The sequence below is a fragment of the Zonotrichia leucophrys genome, chromosome 3, assembly GCF_028769735.1.
Source record: "Zonotrichia leucophrys gambelii isolate GWCS_2022_RI chromosome 3, RI_Zleu_2.0, whole genome shotgun sequence".
NCBI classification, from domain to species: Eukaryota; Metazoa; Chordata; class Aves; order Passeriformes; family Passerellidae; genus Zonotrichia; species Zonotrichia leucophrys.
In genome coordinates, this window is record NC_088172.1 from 41,868,896 (window position 1) to 41,892,460 (window position 23,565).

The following is a 23,565-nucleotide window of genomic DNA, read 5'->3' on the forward strand; positions in this document are numbered from 1 at the left end:
CCTTGTCAAGCATTAGCACAGACTTCCCAGGGAAGTGATGGAATCACCACCCTGGATGTGTTCAAAAGATGTGGAAGTGGCACTTAGGAACATGGTTAAACAGAGGACTTGGCAGTACTGGGTTAACAGTGGGAGTTGATCTTACAGGTCGTTTCCAAACTTAATGATTCTGTGGTTCTGTGGTCATTCACCAAATTTTTGGTACCTAAAGATTTAGATATTTATGAAACAGCACAAGCCTTTCTTGCAGTTTGACTGGTTTTTTGCTGGCTAATGCTGGTCTGTACTAGAAGCCAGGAAAATAGCTATTTCTGAGTACGAGAAAAAATTTTGCGATATAAAATTCTTCATTCAGTTTAATATTGGCAGATTCTTTTAACAGAGTGCTTTAAATGTCCCCGTGCCGTCTCTGCCCACCGATCTGTCTGACAGCATCGGGCTGGCACTAGCTCTCACTCCATCTTTCACCTGTGTTTCATCTTCGGACCCGTGGGCCCTTACAAGCCAAGGCAGCGAAAGCCGCGGCGTTTGTGGAGGATGCGAATCGGGGTGCGCAGCCCGAGGCCGCTGCCCCCGGCTCCCAGCCCGTTGTGTGGAATCCCCGGCGAGCATTCGCAGCGCGCTCTGAGGGTGACACCTGCGCTTCAGTAAAGACACTCCTGACAGTAAAGGCACCCCTGAGGCCCGACTGCTTCTGTGGTGTTCAGGCGCTTTCTCCCTCCACCTCCGCCTCACACACCAGCCTGAACGAAGCACTGCGGGCGCCAGGAAGAGCAAGGCAGGGAACGGCAGCGGGACGTTCTGCAGATGAGTCCGTGAAGCAGCAGGGAGGTTGGGCAGAGCCCGACTGGGGGCAGAGCCCGCCCCGGCCCGGCCGTGAGCCGGCCCCGCCCCGCCTCCGGTCCGGCCCCGCCCCGGCGCCTTTTCCCTCCCGCCCCGGCCCCGCAGGGCCATCGCCAGCAGCGGCCGCCAGGGGGCGCGGCCCCACCCCTCCCGCGAGCCGTTCCCAGCCCCGCCTCTCGCCCTCGCCCAACCCACCCCGTCTCTCGCGGCCACGTCATTCGCGCTCCGCGGGCGGAAGCGACGTCATTCCGCCCGGCGGCCAACGGGCGGCTCGCGTGTGGCGGGTTGAGAGGTGAAAGATCAGGCGGGGCGGCGGGAAGATGGCGGCGCTGGCGGTTGCCGGGCGGGGGACGCGGGCTCCGTGAGGGGATGGCGCGGCGGGCGTGGCGCAGCGGCTGAGGCACCCCCGCGGGCCCCACGCGCTCCTGTCGGTCGGTCCCATGAGCGGGGCGGGCGGCCTGGCGTGGCGCGCGCTGCACGCGCTGCTGCGCGCCTTCCTCTGCCTGCAGCGCGCGCTGCTCGCGTGCCTGCGCGGCCGCGCGGCCGCCGCCGCCGCCACCTCCTGCGCGCTCCTGGCGCCCGCCGCCCGCGCGCTCGGGTTCCGCGAGGCGCGCGCGGCCTGGCGGCGGCGGGGCCCCGCGCGCGGCGGGGCGGCGCGCGGGCGGCAGCGGTGGCGCGCGGACGGGCGCGCCCTGCGGAAGCTGCCGGTGCACGTGGGGCTGGTGGTGACCGAGGAGGAGCCGAGCTACGCGGACATGGCCAGCCTGGTCGTGTGGTGCATGGCCGTGGGCATCTCCTACGTCAGCGTCTACGACCATAACGGTGAGCGGCCGCCGCCCGCGGTGCCCCAGGGCCCAGCCCCGGGCCGTGCAGGGGACCGGAGCGTAGAGCCAAGGGGCCGCGCTCTTCTGGGGTCTGCCCAAGTCCGGTCCCGCCTCCCTGCTGGGAGCTCCTTTCCCATCCGCTGGAGCTGCTTGGCCGCTGCAGAGCTTCTGTCCCCGGGGAGCATGGGCAGTGGCCCAGTTGTCCTTCTGGCCCAGCTCCTGTGTCGGGATGACCCGGCCCTGCCTGCTTTCTGGAGCCTTGTCCACAGCCTCGGGCTCACAGGAATGCTGACATGTGGAAGTGTAAGGCAGGACTGTTAGTAGGGAAGAGCTTCAGGCTACCTGCTCTTATGAGTGCTGTTCATTGAGTTGGGGCTGAACCTGCAGAAGTGAATGAATGAAAGTAGCCTTCTATTTTCAAGTACTCCTGTGTGAAGAGACAGGATGGACAAGTAGTCAAATGTAAGCATGTGTGTCCCGTGTGCTGTCTGTGTTGTGAAGTTAAATTACGTGGTCTGCATTTGGTCCTGCTTGTCATTTGAGTTAACGCTGAGCCAGTGCTTCTGTGAAGTTTTTTCACATCTGCTGCGTGATTTTATTTATTACTGAGTCCCAGCTGTAAAAGTATTGAACTCTGGCTCTTGCAGGTATATTGATTCCACGTCACTGACTATCATAAAGATAAGATCAGAGTTTGGATTTCACATACTGTGAGGAAGTTGTGGAACAAATCTGACTTCCTCATACCTGTCCTTTCCTAGTGGGGAGCTAAAACCAGCCATATTCAGGATACTCTTAGTTGAAACTTTTTGTCCAGCTGATCATTGAGAGATGATCTGTAACTTGTACTGGACAAGCTGTCTACTCAGAAGGGACAACAATACACGGACTGTGTCCTGTTTGTGTCCTGCAGAGGAAAAGAACTTCATGCTGAAGATCCCTGTGCTCGTGCTGTCAGGGGTGACACTGTAGGAGAGGGTTTGACTTGTTTTGAGCCACTCCCATGGCTGTTTAGAGGTGTCCTGCAGTTTAGGTGAGCTCTGTAGATTTCTGCCAGGTTAGAGGTACAGTTGTCTTCTAGTGGTCCCTCAGGAAACGCTCACAGTGCAGCCCATGTAAGTAGGGGAAATATTTTGTTATTAAGTGTGCAAAAGCATCTAAGATATGCAGGCCTTTCCTTGAGCATAGGCATTTGTGATTTTTCAATTTTTTCTGCTTCATTTTAAACCATCACCATTTATAGTTTTGTTTCATGGTTGATCCTTCCTATGTGATAAAAGACTTGGGAGACTTGACTTTCACTAAATTACTCTTAAGATCATTATGAGAAACTAGGCTTAATACCAGTCACTTAGCAGTTTAAAGTGGCCATCTGTGCAGGGCTGTTGTGGAACTCGGTTATGTTGTATTTCAGAGGGAGAATGCTTCCTCGTTTGGAAGTCAAAGGATGATATAAAATATTTGCATAACATCTCAAGCACACAGAGAACAGCACCTTCTGAAAAGTCGTTTATGTGTTGACAGTTTTTACTCCCAACTTGGAAAGCATTCAACCAGGTGAAATGCTGCAGAGCAAACAGTACCAAGGAGGAGAGTTTCCCTCATAGCTTGAAGAGAGACATTTTTAATGTACAGGATCTTTAACTTCAAATTTAAATAAGGTATGGGCATTATTGCCTAAGTTGTTTATGTATATGCTTAGTTCCTTTTTAGATTCCAGCACTGTGCTCCACAAATTATATGTATGAGAGCTGAACTGAGGAACAGATGAAGCTGAGAATCATGTTTCTTGGTCGTCTTGGCTTTCATCTTGCTTACTCTGCAACAGTGAGGAGGGAGAAGGCACCAGCCAATGCTTAGGTAGCCACTGCTGCTGAGCTCCTCTCACAGTGAGGAGCCAGAGCTGTAGCAGTGTCTGAAACATTTTTTGAAAACCTACTACTGCTTCTCCAGCATGTGTTGAAATTCAGTCAGATCTAAGATTGACTGTTAGAAGACTAAATATGATGACCAGAAATTATAGTTTTGTCCTCTGAAGGGCTGACATAACCTTGCAGAAGAATTGTTATTGCTGGCAGTTCAGAAAAACCAAAATCTTGGGTTATTTGCTGCTGTGTCCGTGTATTGTTTCATTCAATGTAAAGTTACACGTGTTAATTGCTCGCTTTTGTTCTGTGTTGTGATTTTTTTTTTTGTTTTGGTGTTGGGATTTTTTTCTTCAGTTTGGTTGGTTTTGTTGTTCTACATTATGTGATAGTGTGGATTTTAATTTTTCATTCTAAAGTTCATGTTAAAGAGGTTTTGCTGTCACTGCTGAGATCTGAAAATATAGCTATTATCTCATTATTTCAGTATCAAAGCATATTTTTAGTAGCTTGTTCTTCTGTTGATCTCCTCTGATACTGGAATGTGCTGGTTTAATTGCTAGCTTGCTTTCCAGTTTGCTGGAGCAAAATCAAAGAAGGCAGAGCAACGAAAAAGTTTTAAATCTGTGGCTTTTGCCAAACTTCTAGGGTGGATGAGAATAGCCTGCCATTGCACGTCATGCTCCACACAGGTGTTCTGTGGGTTGTCCAGGATAGCAGCTGCAGCTGCTTTGTGCCCAGCTGAGCTTTTGAGACTGACTTCAGCTTCAGAGAGCGAGCAAGCATCATTCATACAGCTCTAGTGTAGCTTACTGCTGGGACTAGCACATATGCTGCCTTTCTTGTGGTGCTAAGCTCCTTATTAGGGTGCCTTGATTGAGCATCCAGCATTTCCAGATAGACTTGGCATTAAGTGGGATGTTGCAGCTGTTGCTAAATCCGGTTCTCAGTGGTGGTGGAGTCTGGAACCCTCAGCACTAACGCTGATAATAGTGAAGGTGAATGAAGTCAGGTACAGCTTGCTCTTATCAGTAGCAGAGGGTGACCCTTAATTACAGTGTGCACTTGTTTCCATCCACTCAGATAGTGAGTGGTGCTTTTGGACTGCTGAGCTGCTTCTGGGGGTTTGTGTTCATACAAGTGTACCAACTATTGATTTGTCAAAGTCTCCCCTGTGCTGGCTGTGGTGGAGAAGGAAAACTAATCATGGGTGCTCTGGATGAGTGTTAGCTGTGGTGAAGTACAGCTTAATTTGTTTCTTTTCCTTCACTGCATATCTGTAGTACTGAGATTCTTTTGATTGCAACAGGAAATGTTGTTTACCAGCTTGGTCTTCCATGGTTGCCTTCTCTGCAAGAAATAGTGTGTCAGTTTCCTGCAGAAGGATTAAATTCAAAATACGTCCTTCTATAGGAGGAAAGGGAAGCATGAAGTTCTTTACAGAAGAAATGCTACATAAGCTGTTTATTTGTTTATAGTAATGAATTTCTGTATTTTTTGCAAAATTGCTAAACAGAAGGTTGTTCATGTATTCTTCAATGTCAAAATAAGTAGCTGCATTCCAGCTCACCATCTGCACCAGTAACTGTAAAGGCAACTTTGCTGGGGTTGTGCAGGGCTCAGAACTGAGACTGTCTCTGTTTGCTCAGCGTGTTTGGAGGCCCAAGGTGGTCTGGCTTTACTGGCCCTGCTGTGTGGAAGCCCTTTCTCTCAACTTTCATTGTTGTGCAACATGACAAAGCCATAATAAACTTAATGCTACTGTGCACACCTGAGTTAAATAATGCAAACTAAAGTTTCAGGCTTTTGATCAGGAATTTTTCTATTGACTTCTGTATTGCCAGGCATTTCTTGGTAGAAATCCAGCCATTCTTTAGAGACCTTATCTGAGGAAATACTGCAGCTTTGTTGCAGTCAGAAGGCATTGATAATGCTTTCAGGTAATAGCGCTTAAAATACCTTCTGGGGAGCAGAAGCCTTTTACTAGTGCTGTGTGCTTTAACTTTCTTTTGGTAGTTGTTTTGCCTTTTGGGAGAGCTTCATTGAGTGTTACTTCTGTGAAGCTTTCCTGCTCTAGTTTAAGACAAGTCCAGAGTGCTTTTTGGGAGCTTGCTGAATCTTGGCATTTGGGTACTTTGGATGCCTAGATAGATGCTTCATGCTGAAGGTTTCTTCAAGCCCATAGTGTGACTGTATTGAGAATTTGGAGTATTTCATCATAGCTTTCTAGTGAACTGCTTTGCTTCTGAGCACTTTTCACTTAAAAACTCTTTGAAAGGATAGAGTGTGGAAAAGAAATAATTTAATTAGCCCCAAAGTAGGCTTCTGGGCTCTTCTAGATTACTTGGTAGTTTAGCTAATTTGATCAATCCATAAAATCTTCTGGTTGTGCAGTGTGTTTATTTCACTGGGCAAGATAAATATGTTGTGGTTTTACGTCACTGGAACACTTGTGAGATACCAATATCTTGTGGCATCTGCTGTGGGCCTTCACCCACGTGAAATTTCACTTTCCACAATTTCATTTTGGTGTTGAGTTGAGAGGAGTTCTCAGACCAAATTTATTAAAAGGGATAACACTAATCTGTAGGTGATCTCCTTTAAGGAATGGGAAATATGAAAGAGGTATCTTTTCTCCTAATTGCCGATGAGTCCCTGTTTTCTTAGTGCAGAATGACCCTCCAAGAAGAAATCTGGGAGGAATGGTCACCTATGAAGTTCTTAGTTCTAAGTCAAATTCTTTGATTGGTTAGTGCTGTCTGAAGTGGCCTTAATGTGATTGAAAGTTAAGTGACTTTAGTTACATTCAAACTTGGATTGCTTTTTTTCCTAGACTCTTGGAATGAAGGAGGTATTTGTAGCTTTCCATATCCTGTGAGGTCCTGTATAATGGCCATGCCTTCCTCCCTTATCAACCAGCGTGGTCCAACAGGATGTAGGCAGAAGTTGTTCATGTATAAAAATGGTTTCTTGCATGTGCATTCTTTGAAGTGGTTTATTATTTGATGTTCTCAAAATGTTAATACCTGATAACAATTACAACTTTTGATTACTCTTTCCTTGTCAGCACTGGAAAGAAGTTGAGAGAGCAAATAACTGAACTGTTGTGGAGATATGTTCTTTACTAGACTCCGCTTTGGTAGGGTGTTCCCTTGCAAGGAAGAGCTAACTGTTATTCTGTGTTTTACCAGATTCTGCTGCTTTAAAAAGCAGGGAAATTAAAAATGTTGAACTTTGAGATGCCATTAACAGGTGGTGGCTGTGGTGGTCTAGTCAGACAAACAAATGGCTGACATCACCTGGTGTTTCTCTGTGTCAGTTGTTCACTTCCAGTTCAAGATTCTTGTCACTTCTACACTTGATGAATTAATTAAAAACTTCATTTGTTAATATCTAACCCTAAAATATTGCAACACCATGGTTGCAAGCAAAGGGGCATGGCTTGTTGGTGTAAATCTGAGCAAAAGGTGTGTGCCCTGGAAAAGACCTGTGTAATGGAGGACTACTGCAGGAAGCTAAAACGCTTCTGGTTTGCCTCAGCTCTAATAGCAGCAAATGAGGGACAGCATGCTTGCAGCTTCTGTTGTAAAAACAAGTAGTATCCCTGAAAACAGCTCACAGGTTCTCAGCAGTTAAAGGAAACAAACCAGGACAGAGTTTGATACTCTTTTTCATTGGGAATTTTAGTGCTTACATACATGTAATTCTTAGAACACTTCATTTGCAGAACATACACATTTGCCCCAGCTTACAGAGGTTCCAGAGTTCTGACCAAACAAATGTTTCTGCTTTTCAAAACCAGAAAATCTTCTGTCGAAAAATAATAGTGACAATTTTGTGTTTGTGTTCCATATTAGAAACATGAGTAGTGCTGCGGGTTTTTATTTAACAGCAAACAGCTGTTGTATTGCCAAAATTTATTAAGCCTTTGTCAAACTAATTTTTTATACTGTTAAAATTATATTATGGACTAGTTTTAATTTTGTGAACGAAGTTGGAGGGTAGCAGTAAATCAAGAGTTAAGTTTCACTGCCTAGAAACACATAATTCTGTTACTGAGTTGGCCTACTCATGCACTTGTTTGCTATATTTGTCATGTTTAAAGTAAGCAACAGCATCTCCCAGAACTAACTTGGGTACATTTACAAAATTTTTTAAAAATGAGCCTTGTAGATAAATGGGGGTTTGAGATACTGTAAGAGAAAGGAGAATATAGCTGAGTCATGACCATGTAAAATTTTGAAGTTGAATATGGATTTTGCCTGTGAATATTGCATTTGGCAGGACTGTGTTTGCAGTGATGTGCATTCATGAGTCTCTAGTGCACTGACTGAGAGACAAACATTGAAGGAGTATTCCCAAATGCTGGTGCTTTTAAATTAAGATCTGAGTTAGTCTGAATTTTTACTATCTTCTGTTGTGCTTCAGGATCTTCTCTTCAGGAAAACTGTGTGTGTGTGTCAAGGTTGATGGATCAGTGGGAATTTAGGTGTGGAGGCCTTTCCAAGGAAGGCATGCTGTAGCTACATGGTACAACTACAGTAGCTTCCTGTTTGTTAAACTGCTGTCCCAGTCCCCAGGTTTGAGCAGCTGAGGGGGTGGGTGAGACAAACAGGCAGAACAGAAGGGTGGTACTCAGATAAATCTTAAGAACACGTTTATTTAGCAAGTCTTCTGTGTCTGTTGTGTGTGTTAAGGACCTTCACTTTGGAGCTGGACCAATTCAGTATATGATATCCAAGCAAACACCTTGGCCAGTTCTTCTGCTTGTCCTCAGTGTCTTAATTTACTTTAGAGCTGGAGTGTGGAGTCTTAAACTAGTTCTTACAGTCTTTGACTGGAATAGGCAAAAACCTTCCATGAGAAAGGATTTGGTATCATTAGTTTTGGGTGAGAAAGGGGAAGAAGAGCAGCAGCTTATTTCCCAGATTAGGAGCCTTTCCTAACTATGTCATATGTTTGTCTGGATATTGAACATAGTTTTATTTCTCATATCTAAAAGTGTATGGAAGTCAAGTGACTCCGAAAGGCAAGGCAAAGCAGCCTTGTCCAGATCTTCCTTGAAGAGGGTACAGGATTGGCAATTGCAGGGGCTGCACTGCTGCTGACCTTGGGAGTGAGGAAGACAATTTGTGTTAACCCCAGCACGAAACAGACAGAGCCAAGCAGAGTTGTATCAAACAGGTGTATTTAGAGCATCATTCTCAATTTCTGTTATGTGTAAGTATATGCTAGAAAGCGGGAGCACAGGAAGCCACAATTTAACTTGAGTTTCAACTTAGCAGAAGCATTCTAACACACCTCCTTCTGTAGAGGTTTCTGCCTTACCACAACTTGCTTTTTTGTAAACGTGTGAAATTAATCATAAGCATCACTAATACTTCTGTAATGAAATAGGGCTTTTTTTACAAGAGCTATCCAGGATGAGAGGAAGAAATAAATATTTTGCCACCTAGTAAAACCTCTAATGAACCCTGTAGAAAAGTTCTAATTCATTAGGCCTAAAGGCTAGCCTATTAAATAAATGCATTGAATCACTTCATATTGCAAACTAACTCCTAGTGTATTATGGTCTAGATTCTGATGGTACTGTTTGACCAGTGTGAGAACTCTTGTAGCAGTTCCAGATTCTATAGTCAGGTTGTGTTGTTGAATCCTGAGCCTAGTCAAAATTTTGTCTTACATTCTTTTGCACTGTCTACATTGTAAGATTAGTGTGTGGACATTTTTAGACTGGTCAGTGGAAATGTTTGACATGAGGCTTCTGAATGAAGTACAGTAAAAACCTCTGAATACCCTGTGAAAAAAGCATTATCCAATTCCTGAGTCAATGCGCCTAGCCATGCTTTTGGATTGTAAATATTTAAACTGTAACATTTCGTTTTTGCTGTGGCATTTAATTAGAAGTAGAGTTATGTTTCTCAAAAGCTAGAATTTATTTTAATACAAGAATCTAAGTATGTCTGAAGCAGGCTTTTGTGATTTCCTGCATTTGAAATGTGTCTGCCTTAAATATGTAAGTATAAAAAGGCCTTGGGGACTGCATGAACTCCTTGAAACATGCAGCTTGTGAAATTCTCTTATTAGGAAATCCTTGCTGTTGGATGGCTTAAGAGTGGATACTTACTGAGACCCGAAATGTTGATTTAGTGGTGACTTGCTTTGTTAGCAGGCAGCCTTAGGCATGTGGCAATAAGTGGTAGCAGACTTAAGCAGTGTGGGCTTTAAAGAAATTTGGTGTTAATCTGACTTGGTGTTCTTTGCTGATGATTGCTTTCTCTATTTCTAGCGTACCAAGGACAAGGAAATAAGTCTTAAGCTATCCCCTGTGCAGTTGCAACTTGCTGCTTATTCAGGCTGGGTGAAAGAAGAACAAAAGCACACGAGTTGTCTTTCCAAGGTCACTCAGATTAGTCACATGCAGTAGCATTTGCTTTGAGTTCTTACCCACACTTGTGAACTCCGGTCTGAAACCAGTTCTGACTAATTTTTTCTTCTTGCCTAGCGTTAGTTTTATTTGTAACACCCTTTATAGGAGTTGGCTGATATGCAACTTTTTTTTTAAAGGTATTTTCAAGAGGAATAATTCAAGACTGATGGATGAAATTTTAAAACAGCAGCAAGAACTCTTGGGACTAGATTGCTCCAAGTACTCTGTGGAATTTGCAAATCACGACAAAACTGGTCAAGGTAAGATCAACTACGAGAGGGGCTTGGTGTGCCCCTAAATAGCTGTATATCAATCATAAATCTACTTTTACTTAAACACAGCTCTATGTACAGTGACCTTTTTCTTCATGTGTGTGCTTCTGTTTTTCCAAACATAAACCCCAGAGTGGGGAGGAGAAGGGGAAAGAGCAAGACTGCTGGTTGCAATGGCAAGGTATAATGCCATCAGGAAGGTAAAAGGCACAAGTTAAAAAGGTAAATTTGGTAATAATAGCTTTTGCCCATACTTAGATGTGGGAAGCAGGAGTAGGTTTCAGGGCTGATGTTCCTTACACAGCACTATTTGCTATAAGAACTCATTTCCTCATCTGCTGCCTAAGACAAATGCTAGAAGTCTGTTCAAATATGATAAATCACAAGCACATACTTGAATCAGGCCTTTGACTTAGAGATGGGCTGATACAGCTCTTCTAACTACAACTCATAATACTAAAGTAGATCTTGTAAAAAAATACCTAAACAACCCTTATGTTTTAAGATCATCATAATTCAAAGAGTTATGAAAAGTTTGCACAAGTTGTGGTACATTTAGCTGCATTGAAAATGCTGCTTGCAGGTTTTGCTTACCATGAGAGCTGACCAAATACTCAAATCCTTTGTGCCAGTTTTCCAGTACAAAGTATAATATTGTAACATGAGCTTGTCTTATGGACCACTTAGCCTAAGATGCTAGCATTTATGTGGAAGAACTCAGGTTTCATGCTAATTTTTTTTCTTCCTGTGAAGGTTGAAATAACCAGCAGAAGATGGGGTAGACAGGCTATTAATATCTTCAACTCCAGCATACTTAGCTACACTTACCTAAGTTGGGATATTTATGTTCACACCAAACAAATTACTGAAAGACTTCTCAGACTTGCTGATGGGAAGAGTGCTTTTAAATCTCAGGAACCCTTTGTGCTGGAAACTGTGAAAAGCAGAGGTGTTTTCTGTTCTCTTTTTAAATTCTTCATTCTTTTTTAGAAGGCTTCACAGTCAGATCAGATGCTTCATGTTTTCAACTGAACAAACTGACATCTATGCAGTTTATTATTATCTACAGTTTTTCCCTTCTGCATAACAAAATTGCATGTATTGCAATTTAGGGATACTGTTAAATATTTTTTAATGTAGGACATTTGATGCAAATTTGCAAATCAAGCAATATTAAGGAACAATCATTTTCCTTGTGATGGCTTTGGATAGATGAACTGAGGAGTTTTAATTGTTCTTATAAATCTTGACTGTGCTGTATGGTCCTTTGCAGTCAGGTTCTGCAATTTTAAGAAATGCATTTTTAAGTATCTAGTAATAGCTATCCTAAGTTTGGTATCAGCTTAAAAAGTTGACACTTTGATATTTAACCCACTTAGCTTCAAGCCAGTGTAGTGCACCATCTCTGGCCTTGAGCTTCCTTAGCAAGTTTACCTCTTAGGTACCTTATAGTACTGACAATGATGGGACTCATGCAGTGTGGGAAGACTCTTGCCTGTCAATAGTGCAGGGTTAAGATAATTACTGTTGGGAAATGTCCTCTAAGTCACAGACATGCAGATGAATAGATGAATTCTGAACTATTATCTTTTTCCAAGCTTCAGTGTAGCCATCTTTGATCCTTACTGTAACTCTTGCATCAAGATGCTGTGATCAGAGCCCCCAAGCTTAATACTTATGTCACATGAATGTACACAGTAGCTGTTAAAAACACCTTCCTCTTCTAGGGTAGAAATTAGTTTGTTGTTGTGTTGGTTTTGTTTGTTTGTTTGTTTGTTTGTTTGTTTTTTTTATTTCCCTAAATCCCTTAAGTTACTATCCAGGCACCTTTCTTCTCAGTGCTTTGCCTGACAGTATAAGAACCAGTCAAAATTTCCTGGAAAACTATGTCTGAAGACTGAATTAAGCCCCTTCGCACAAGACTTGTCAAAGTGGTTGTCTTAAGCTTGTGTTTTAGTAATACAGCAAATCCAGAAAACTCTTACCCACTTCTCTAAGAGACAGATGAGGTGGATCTGTGACTAGTTGTAATTCAGGAATTAAACTACAAGTTATTTTCAGCTGTTATGTTACTATCTAAAGCACATGCAAAACAATTATATTTCTGTTGCTTTTAAACTATGTTTTGTACTTTCAGTTTTAAATTGCCAATCTACATTGAAGGTGCTGTCTCCGGAAGATGGAAAAGCAGATATAGTCAAAGCTGCTCAGAACTTCTGTCAGTTGGTAGCACAGCAGCAAAGAACACATTCAGACCTGGATGTGAATATGTTAGACAACTTATTAAGTAGTAAGTATAATATGGAGGGGAAAGAGTACTCAATTCATAACAATTTGATTACTAGTGTGTTCATTGCTTGGAATGTATGCATCCTGATGCTTAGTCTATCAGAGTAAGTTATGATTATTGCTTTTAGGCTTCTGTTAAAAATTTCTTTCTTGTTTATTGCCTTTTGAGCTGTTTTTTTAAGCAGAAAAATTCTTTAGCAGAAATATTAAGCTAAATTGCAGTTTCGGCTTTTCAGAGTTTACAGCATCTGTGGTATGTTCTGCAATGAGTTTTCTGAAAAAAGTACTTTTGGGATTACCTAAAACTAGACTATCCTAATTTAGGTTAACTTCCTGCGAGTTACAAGCTGCAAATATGGATGGGCAGAGTCTTTTCCAGATCTGGTTACAGTGATTAAAGCTGTTCTTGCTGCCTGACTACTCTCCTGAATGCAAATGATAGAACACTTGCTGTTCTCTTGCTGCTCTATAACCCACACTAGCTTAGTTGTCTTCATTACTAATTCATGCAGATTACTGACTGCACTGTGATGTGTGGCTACATGCAATAGCTATGAAAAGGGCAGGACTGCCCTAATATCACACCTGGGAGAAGAAGTTTAGAATTAGCATCCACTTTTCCAGTGGTGCTATGGAGCTATAATGAGTTGCTCAGCTTGCCTAGGTGATCTGTGCATGTTAATTGCAGCTGCAATTGGCTCATCAGGTTTCAGATTGCACACTTGAACTTGGGTGCCTTTGGGCATGTTGTTGTAGTGTGGTTCCCATTAATTGGACTTTAGAGAGTGATTTCTTCTTTTTTGTGTTGTGTGATCAGCTGACTTGTTCTGCAGATGGACTTCCATGACAGTTTGGAAGTTTGGAATTCAAACTGAATTCCATCCCTGTTGTCAGCATCCTCCTATAATGGAACTATTAAATGTATTTAATAAGGCACCTGAAGAAGAACTTAGCACATCTCTTCTGTTATACCCCAAAGGCAATTAAAGGAAATTAACAATCAATCCTTCAGAACAGTTACTAATTTAATGGAGAATCAGTGACAGTTCTTACCTGTTGTGTGTATTTTGGTCAGTGATGCTTAACTGGAGCTTTTCAAACTTGTTGATCTTCTGTCTGGATATGTTAAAAGTATTAGGTCTAATCTTAAAATTAGTGGATTTATTTTTCAAGCATTGCATGCTAACTGAGCACTGAAAGAGAAAACTAATCTGTCAAAACTATAAACTTTGAAACATGCTGCTTCATGTATGTGTCTAATAATTAAGGATAATATCTGTAACTGGTCCTTATTAATTTGTTTACTTAATGTTTGGGACATTGTTGGAGGTAAAGTATTTCATTGCTTAGCAGCAGCTTTTTAAATTTTGTTTTACTTGTAGGCAAATTTAGTTTGTGTGCATTTTTAATGGAACAGTATTAAAAATATGCATCTGTGCATTACTGATTTGAGAGCATGTTCTGGAAAGGAATACTTGAATAGTTATATTCTTAGAGTTTGTATTAGTGGTGTCTTCTGTAAATCTTTGGCGTTTTACATTTTGGTTTAAATACCTGTTAATGTAGTTTTTAAACTTTTTGTTCATGTTTAGGGTGCAGTTATTGAAGCCTAGTCCTAAAATGGTATGATTCTAGCTTGTCCTGTGGCTTTTCTTGTTCTTAATTCAGTCATGCACTTAATTCTTACAGCTTGAGTTTTCTGCAGTGTAAAAGTACTTTCTTCTGAGCAATGCCTCAGCTAACCAGCTTGTGTTGAGAAAAGTAGGTGCCAGCTGCATTTTAATATTGTCTCTGCTTGCTGTGTGCCTTCCAGCAAAGAACATGACTATCAATTAAGGCTACTCAAGTTGCCCTGTAAGATCTATGTGGAGAAGGGTAGAGTTATCAGCTGTAAAATTCCTTCATGTTCCCCTTGCAGAACTGCTGACCTAGAAGGGATGTTGCCAGATTGCCATCCTTTGAGTGCCCAAGTCTTTTGGCCTCTTTTGTTTTTTAAAGTTTGCTCCCAAATCCTTATTTCTTGTGTGTGCTGAACTTGACTGCTGTAACTGTATCAGCTCTGAGGGAGCTTCCACATGTAAATTATCTGTAGCACTGCTATGTTTAGGTAAAGAAATGGATGCAGACTGGAAAGCACAGTACTGGGTTTTAGTACGCTGTTGTGACAGTAATACTACAGTGTGCATTTTCATTTTCCTTTAGAGAGGAACCACATGGAAATGTTAGCATTAACTGGGCTCTCTGAAGATCTTTTCCTGTTTGAAAAGCCAGGTTGAAGATCCTGCTGCTGTACCAGCTGAGGGAGTACTCAGCTATTGAATCAGTTGATGAGTAAAGCTGTCCACTTCCTCCAGAGTCCCCACTTCTAAGTATTCACTGCTTCTCTGCAAAGCTCTTTGATACTAACGTGCTAGCTTCTGAACAGCAGTGGCTTTTGCTTTGCATTTTTTTTCTTAACTTTGAGATGAGATGTGGATTGTGGCACAAGACGCCCCTATCTAAAAGCTTCATCCTTTCTTAGAAATGCACGTGCTTAGGGAAAATAGCTTCTCTACCTCTGGTAAAAGGTGTCATCACTATTGTGGTGATTCAGTGGGGAGGGAGGGTGTGTACTTTTTGAAAAACCTCCAGCTTCAGTTTCAAAACCTGGGTGGAGCAAAATCTGGCCTTAGTTTCCTTTTCTGTTACTCCCAAAGTTAAGTTCCTCTACAACTTATCTGAAAACGTAAAAGGCTCTTGACTGCTTTTGTGTAGTGGGTTTTTTTTTCATTTAAGCAAATGAGGAAATATTTGAGAAATAACATCAGGAGTTTGGAGCAAGTAGGCTGTATTAAAGTTTATCTGCAAAAGGTGGTCATTACCCAGTATAAGCACTTCTGCACTTAACCTGCAGAATTGGTGGGTAGTGGAAGAGGTGACCACAAATTACCTGCAATAATCGTGACTAATTGCAGCTTTATAGCAAAATAGGGTTCTGACTGCTGGAATGCTTTTCAGATGAGCTAGGTAGGTGCAAGAGGAGCAGTTTAGCTTCTTGGGTCCCCTTGGGGTGCTCTACTTTTTTCCACAAGTTGCTCTAATCAACTTGCTGGAATTAGCAGGGAAAGCTGGACTCAGACTGCTCATTGTAAGCCTATTTCCTGTCTGTCAATTATAGCCTGGAGCAGCTTAGGCACTGCAGAAGTATATGGAAGGGAGACAGAGGCAGTGGTGTTTGATCACTAATTGCCTTCAGCCCCAGAAGATGAGCAGGATGCTCTCATGAGGGAAGTGACTGGCTGGGGTTTTACGGTATGGGTAGTAAGAGTGTGGGCACTTAATGGCATTCATCAATATTATCTTGCTCTGCCCTGGAATGGGTCAGGTTGTCCACATAGTAACAGAAAAGACACACTGCCCTGTTCTTCCTCACTCATTTAACCAGAAGGATGCCAGCTGCAGCAGTATCTTTGAAATTTTATAGTAAGTTGGTTTTAAAATTTCTGTCTGGTCTCACACTGAGACAGTCATCTAACAAGTTGAGGTTTTTTTGCTTGATGGTCTGTAGTACCAAGGTGTTCTTCAGTGAAATTTCCTTAAGCTTTTTTTGGTGTCCTTTTACTCTACTCGATTGCAGCTCCACATAGGTAAGTAAGGACTATAGTAAGTAGAGTCAGGGTACAGCATGTTCTGTGCTACTAAAATCGAGTTTGCCAAGACAAAACTAGAACAAGTCAGATGAAACAGCATTGTTAGGGTTTGCTGTTACTCAAAACAATGTAACCGTTCCTGCACTTTCCATAGAAAGTCTTTGAAAACTAAAAATAAAACGTAACAATAGCAGTCCAGCTGGGCTTGCAGTGGCTGCCTAAGCTTTTGCTCAGTTGTTCATTCAGGTGTTGCAAGACCAGTCTGTCCTCTTGGGCTTTTAATTGTTAACTTGTCCTTAGGACCTTCATTTAAAAAAAAAACAAAACACATATTGTGAAAAAAGCAGATGCCTTAGGGTTTAAAACTAAAACAAATCCAATGATGAATTTAATAAAACTTAGTGTAACTTGTTATTACAGGTACACATGGATTTCCTGATCCTGATTTAGTCTTGAAGTTTGGTCCTGTGGACAGCACATTAGGATTCCTTCCATGGCACATCAGACTGACAGAAATCATGTGAGTTGCTTATAAATGTTGTAAAACACACTGGAATGAAAAATACCTAGCTAAGCAATTCTTTATGTCATAACTTATGGAATTGGCCAAAAGAGGCAATTAGGCTAAACAAGTGTCCTGAGAGTGATTTGAGGAGATTTTAAAATTAACAACTAAAACCTGTCAAACATTCGTTGTTGTTTTTTTAGCCCTGACTAGCAACAACAAGCTTCATGCCCCAGGTTTAAGGAACAACTTCTGTCACCACCTAGTGTGTGCTCAGTCCCGTTTGACAGCGTTCCTTTATATCAGTGTTGATTTTCTGTGGCTTATAGGTTCCTAAAAGGGAAACCAAGGATACAAGGGAAATGGAATAATGGAAGAACATTGCCCCAATGGATTGCTTTTCAATTTTAGCAGTAACTGAACTGACTAGATTTGCTGAACTTCTTAAGTCCAAGCACATTTGTAGTGCACTGAAATGTCTGGGCACACTGTGCTGTTCCAGCTTTTCACTGGTTTGAAGGGCCCTGTGTACTCTGATGGGAGGCTTTGGTTTAGAGGGTAACTGGTTTAGTTGTTAGAGTGACAATAACCATGTTGAGAACAACTTCACAAGGTTACTCAGAAAGTAGCTTGCTTTTAGTGATATTCCTGAGTGGCTGTATGAATCGTGTGGTGTTTATAAAAGCTTATTTTAATGTTTGTAACTTGCTTTCTCAGTTCTTTGCCTTCCCACCTAAACATCAGCTATGAAGAGTTTTTCTCCGCCCTCCATCACTATGCAGCCTGTGAGCAGCGGTGGGGAAAGTGACTTCGGGCAGAGTGCATGGAGTCAAGCTTTCTGTGGGAAGGAACTGATGTCTGTTTACAAGCACCTGCTACCCATAAGTCTGGTTCATAGTCCTTTCTTAATTTATCAAAAAAATTCAATAAAGTGTCTTACCTTTCTAGAGAGTCTGTGTGAATGCGTGAGAATCTGTGGGGAGGGGAATTCACAGATTTCCTGTTTGCAAAAAACAGTTACTCAAAGCAAAGCTGAATTGCCCTCACTTTGGCATTCAAGTGTCAAAATGAACGTGCAAGAACTAAGTGTTGTGAAATCTACAGGACAATGTAAATAGGAGTCCATGCCCTAAAGATCCTTAAAACTCAGAAATAACTTCCATCTTTGTTTCTTAATTCTTCATGGTCAGGCATTTCAGAGCTAACGGTTTATCTTCAGATATATTTACTATGTAATATGTGAATTCTAGAGGAGTTGGTTTTGTTAACTGAAAATAGAAACTGCAGCTTGGCTGGGATGACTAAGCCAGCTGTAGGTGTTAAGTTCTAGAAATACTGAGAAGATTCCACAAAAAGGGATGGATGCTTCTGTGGTAAGTGGATTAGGCAGTCTGTGTTGCAGTATCCAGCTTTTTTTTTTTCATGGTGGGATGGAAGTATTTCTACCACCCTGAGTGAATGCAATATCTCAGCATGAGGTCAGTTTTCCATTGGGAATCAGCATAAACAGTACTATGTATTGTTTGTATACCTGTTCTCCCCATAACATGCTCACTCAAAGTAACAAGCAGGAAAAGGCTCTGGCATCATTTGCTGAAAGATTTGAAAAAGGTCTGAGTCAACTTCTATGGCTAAATGTGATTTGCTGCTTGTACTTGTGTGCCCAGCAAGGGAGTCTGCTTAAGCCTTTTTTTATTTTTATTTGTTCTGAACTGAGCATTAGAAGTTTGAGTGGAACAAAGTGGACAAAGAAGGAAGATGAAGTGAAGCTGCCCTACAGTATTTCAGCATTGAGATAACTTAAGTAGAGATATTGGCTAAATGGTCTTCATCCTGGAATGGCCTGTTGGAGTTACATTCCTGTTTTGGAAGTAGTTTAAAATTACAAGTTTATGGCTGCACTTGGACAAAGCAGTATCTTTAGATCTGTGTTACTCAAGTCAGACATTGATACTGCAGCCTTCTGCCCTGCAGGCTGCAGAACTCTTGAATGCTTCATTCTGGAAGTGTTTCCTGTTTCCCCCTCCCTCCCTGCACTCTTCAAACTGAGCCTGGCTTTATCTCCTTTGGGATAGCCATGTCACTAGAAGGGAAAACAACTGTTTTTAAAAGGGAATTGCAAAATTTTAAATGAATGTTGCCTCATTGTGAAATGGTGTATTTTAACTTGTTGCTTGATGTAATGTTATAAAGCAGATTGCATAAACTCTTAGCTGCAGTTTTTTGTCATCATAAGGCTAGATTGCAGTTACAGAAAGACCTGTGGTCACTTTATCCCAGAAAAGAACAAGGTATATTCAATAAACTAACTAAGGTATTTGACATAAAATAGCTTTCCATAGGAGCTGGAATATTTTGAGTACACTTTGTCAACTGGTCTCTTGTGTGTGCCAGGTCCTGTATTGCAGAGAAAGTGAACAGTTGTGCAGTGTTTTCTGGGCCCTGTCATTGACATGGGCAAATTTTCTCACTGAGTTTTAAGTTCAACTTCTTTGTGGGGAGTGGGTAGCCTGTTGAAGGGTATCTGGAGTATTGACATTCATCTGTAATATGAATTTTGTTTCATTAAAATGCAAGGTTGTGTTTACGTTCCAATATGTGTTACTGTGTCACTGAAGCAGTTCTGGTGCTGGCAGTAATGGGAAAAGCTTAGTTTAGCCCTCAAAAATAATGTATTTTTTATATTTGTATCAACCTGCCAAAGAATACTTCTCATACCTGAGTTCCCTCAGCCTTCAAACTTCTGCATATCTCAGCTAAAAAGATTTGTTTAATATTGGAGACAGATTTCAAAGCCTAGAATTTGTCTACAGAGGGTTGCTTAATAAAACTCAAATGATTAGTTCAGCTGCATTTGATTCAACTTAAATCTCTTCTGATGGCCAGTTTAATTGTGAATTAAGTGTTCCTCCTGGAATTAATGTAGTTGAACTAATCCATGTTATGACTTAGTTGGGATAATTTTACTGTCCCTGTGTGGGCAATCTTCAGTGAGGTGTGCCAAAAGCACTGTGCATATCCACGACTCGATCTCTGAATGTACGTCCTTGCCCGTAGCGCCTCTGCCCAGCTTGTTCTGTGTGAAGGTCTGTGCTGTGACATGTTGGGTACCTGTACATAATGTGTAAAATGAGTTTTTATGATTAGGGAATCGATTTATTGAACTTTATTATTGAAAGCTGAATCTGTAAAACAATAAATCAATAAAAGACTATAATCTTTCTACAGGCTATGGTGATACATGAATACTTTTGGAAGTTCAGCTGGGGTGCTGTAGCCCCATTCATGTTACTACATCACTCTGGAGCAGTGGAGACCTTCAAATGTTGTATTCTAGTAATAGTGTAAGAACTGGGCAAATTTTCATCTACCACTTCCAACTTCGTAGATGCTTTTACGAAAGCTTTCATAGTAAAGCACTTACTGTAAAAATATTTCTTTGATAGTCCTGGGAACTTGCTAAACTTGTTCCTGGCTACTAAAAAGCTTGCTTCCTCTCCCTGCTGCTGAGTCAGTCCTGGGCCATGGGCTGTGCTGGGCCTCCTGCCAGCCCTGTTGTGGAGCAGGGTGAAATGAGGGTGTGGTGTGGAAGAAGCCTCTGCAGTCTGAGTGATTTCCATGCTCAGTAATAAAGGGGAAGCTTGTGTTAAGGTGAGTTTTGAAAATGCACTGGGAATCAAGCTGACCTTGAGGCAGCCTACAACAAAGGCCAGCAGTCTCCCAGGCTGTGTTAGGAACTGTGTTGCTGGCACATCAGGGATGATGATCTTTTCTGCAGATCTGGTGAGACATCTGGAGTGCTGCATTCAGAGCTGGGTTTCTTTGGTACAAGAGGGACTCAGATTTAATGAACCTAGGCCGCCAAAAGGCTGTGATGATAGGAGATGGAGCATCTGTTGTGCAAGGAGAGGTTGAGTTGGAACTGCTCAGCTTGGAGGATGCTGAGGAGGGTCCTTACCAACACACAAATGCACGATGGAAGGGGGAGTAAACCCAGCCAGGCTCTTCCTGGTGCTGCTTAGTGGCAGGCTGAGAGGCAATGGGCATAAATTGAAATATAGGAGAATGTTGAAACATCAGAAAAACCTTTTCCTATGAGTGTGCTCAGGCAGTGGAGCAGGTTGACCCTACAGGCTGTAGAGTCTCCTTCAAAACCAGTATGTGTGCATGGGGATCAGCATAGGACTAGATCATTCCAGAGATGCCTTCCAACCTCAGCTGGAGCTGGCTGTAGAGCAGTGGTGCTGCTGGGCTCTCCTACCTCAGCTGTTTTTTAACAGTCAGCAGTGGAGGCTTGCTGTAGTTAATCTGGCATTTCAATAGCAAAAAACATTAGAGTTTTCTGTACAGTGGAAAATTCTTCAATTGCACCAGTGTGAGAGCTCCCCTTCACAGTAACTCCTTCTCATTAACAAATTAATCACGTTTCTGTATATTTCCTCTTTTCCCCTCTTTCAGTGGTGCCTGGTAGTTGATCTGGTAAAGGAGCTAGATGAGATTCTGAAATAGTTGCTTTATAGCAGGGAATTTGGGGACATGGAAAATAATCCAGCTGTTACAGAAAATAGGCCTACAAAGCAGTTCTTGAAATTATAGTGCTTTTTAGGACTTCTTATATGAACATGCACCAAGCAACTGCACAGCATAGCATGCTGCACTGAGCTAAAGATTGGCGAGTGAGTAGAAGGTAAAGTAAAGGTCACTCTTTATAGAAGAGAGTATGCTCTTACACATTTGCACATCTGTAAGTGCTTCCTACTAAAGTACTTCACAAAAATGACAAGAAAATAGAACCTGCTGGTTTGATTTCCTGTGTATTTCATGAATTCAGCTTTTATGTGAAATCATAACTGCCCTGAATAGTCCCATATGTTTAAGACAATGACATCATTTTGTCTTTACTGTTGAAATAATGTTTCACTATTATTCATGCTTATTCAGTGCTTGTGAGAAACAGGTATACCTATAAAGTCAGAGGTAGGTGCAGACAGTTTTGGTCCTTGCTGATCCCAAGGTAGCAGCTGCCTTGCAGGAAGGCTTAGTCCCGCATGGCTGGCCTGTGCTGCTTGTGCAGGAGGAGCTTGTGCAGGAGGAGCTCTGGGGGCACGGGGCAGGTGCTCTGCTCCATGCTGGCTTCCATGCTGTCAGCTTCCCTGAGGGCATAGCCCCCCTCAGTCACTGCTCCTTGGAAAGATGTTTAAAAGCGTTCTCTTTGCTGCTGCCAAGCACTTAATGCAACAACAGCAGCTTCAGCTCAGGGGTGAGGAAGGGACTGGAGCCCATCCTATGCAGAACCTTCTAGCCAGTGTTGCTGTGAAGGTTGCTATTTGTCCATTCTTCAGCGCACCATGGGTGCATGTAAACAACTCCTAGCTGTCTTCTATGAGCTAAGCTACTTTGATAAGCTTGAAATGTTCAAGCAAATGAATCAAAGGCCATGCTTTAAAGCCCACAACTTTTTTTCCCTCAGATCTGCCAAATTAAAAGGGAGAGAGAGTTGCAATCCCTTCTTCTGCTGTATGTTTGTCTGTGTTAAATGATGTGAGACCTCCTTGAATTCCATTGAATCACTGCTGAGAGCTGTAGGATTATTCCCTAATTGCATCCTAAACAACTTTTTTAGATGATAAATAATATCATGTATTATACAGAAGCATGCCTCAACCTAAACTTTGAAGTGCTTCACAAATTAATGTTTAATGAAACTGTTCGCCTGGAGGTTTTTGCTGTACTGTGTAACTGGCTGAATACACACAAGCCAGGGCTCTTTCATCTCCCTGACAAGCCTTACTGCTTTAATATAGCGAATTTTCTCCAACTGTGTGCAGTCAGTCAGTTCTCAGTTTTCTACACATCTCCCTGGCTGCAAAAATACTACCTTGTCCCCCCAAAAAGCCCACACATAGGAAACCCTAATGGATGGATCTTATAGAAAACATACTTTTGGGGAAATGTTTAGTGGAACAAAATATGGCTCATAAATGGTTTTGTAATACAGTTAATGGTGGTGAACTATGCTATGTTATTGTAAAGTGGGGGTGCTGTTTGACAGCTGGCTAAAGATGAACCTGCAGGGTGCACAGGTGGCCAAGAGGGCCAGTGCCTTCCTGAGTTGTGTCAAAAATAGTCTGACCAGCAAGACCAGGGGAATCATTGTCACCCAGCACCTCATATCTTGTGTCCAGTTCTGGGCCCCTCACTACATGGAGGACATTGAGGTGCTGGAGTGAGACAGAGAAGGGAAACAGAGCTGCTGAAGGGTCTGGAGCACAAGTCCTGTGAGGAGCAGCTGACGGAGCTGGGGTGGTTTAGCCTGGAGAAAAGCAGGCTCCAGGGGCACCTTATGGCTCCCTGCAGAAAGGGGATTGTAGCTAGGTGGGGGTTGGTCTCTTCTCCCAGGTAATTGTGATAGGACAAGAAGATACAGCCTCAAGCTGTGCCAGTGGAGGTTCAGACTGGTCATCAGAAGAAATTTCCTCACAGAAATGGTGGTTAAGCATTGGAATGGGCTGCCCAGGGAGCTGATGGAGCCACCATCCCTGGAGGTGTTCAAGAAATGATGGAATGTTGCCCTTAATGCTGTGGTCTAGTTGACAAGGTGGTGATCAGTCAAAGGTTGAACTTGATCTCAGAGGTCATTTCCAGCCTCAGTGATTCTGTGAACATTAGAAGCCCAGGAACTACAAACTGAAACAAGACATTTGTCACACAACTTGGCTGCAGGTGTTTATTGTGATTTGAATGGAAAATTTCTCTCTGAGTCAGCTATCAAAGTTAAAAGCTTCCCATTATGCTTGATATTCTATAATTCTGCAAAAGTTGCACTTTGTTGGTAGGGTGCCTAGTATGTCTTTGCAAGCACAAACGTGTCTGAAAATGGAATTTCTAAGGGGCTCTCTCTCTAAATG

General features: G+C 42.4%; 1 protein-coding gene across 1 annotated transcript; it reads left to right on the forward strand.

The window, feature by feature from the left end:
* The first annotated feature begins 1,143 nt into the window (after window positions 1-1,143).
* NUS1 (NUS1 dehydrodolichyl diphosphate synthase subunit) lies at window positions 1,144-17,608 on the forward strand. The gene is made up of 5 exons (XM_064707950.1): window positions 1,144-1,665; window positions 10,100-10,222; window positions 12,372-12,524; window positions 16,573-16,672; window positions 17,375-17,608. Exons 1-5 carry the CDS (start codon window positions 1,284-1,286, stop codon window positions 17,463-17,465), a joined length of 849 nt encoding a protein of 282 aa, XP_064564020.1. The 5' UTR covers window positions 1,144-1,283; the 3' UTR covers window positions 17,466-17,608.
* The last annotated feature ends 5,957 nt before the right edge of the window (window positions 17,609-23,565 follow it).

Bases quoted from the DNA above. Each gene is read 5' to 3' on its own strand.
- NUS1 (XM_064707950.1), top strand. From the start codon at position 1,284: ATGAGCGGGGCGGGCGGCCTGGCGTGGCGCGCGCTGCACGCGCTGCTG. The intron at 10,223-12,371 runs GTAAGATCAACT...TTGTACTTTCAG, and splicing joins TCACGACAAAACTGGTCAAG to TTTTAAATTGCCAATCTACA. The intron at 12,525-16,572 runs GTAAGTATAATA...TTGTTATTACAG, and splicing joins GTTAGACAACTTATTAAGTA to GTACACATGGATTTCCTGAT.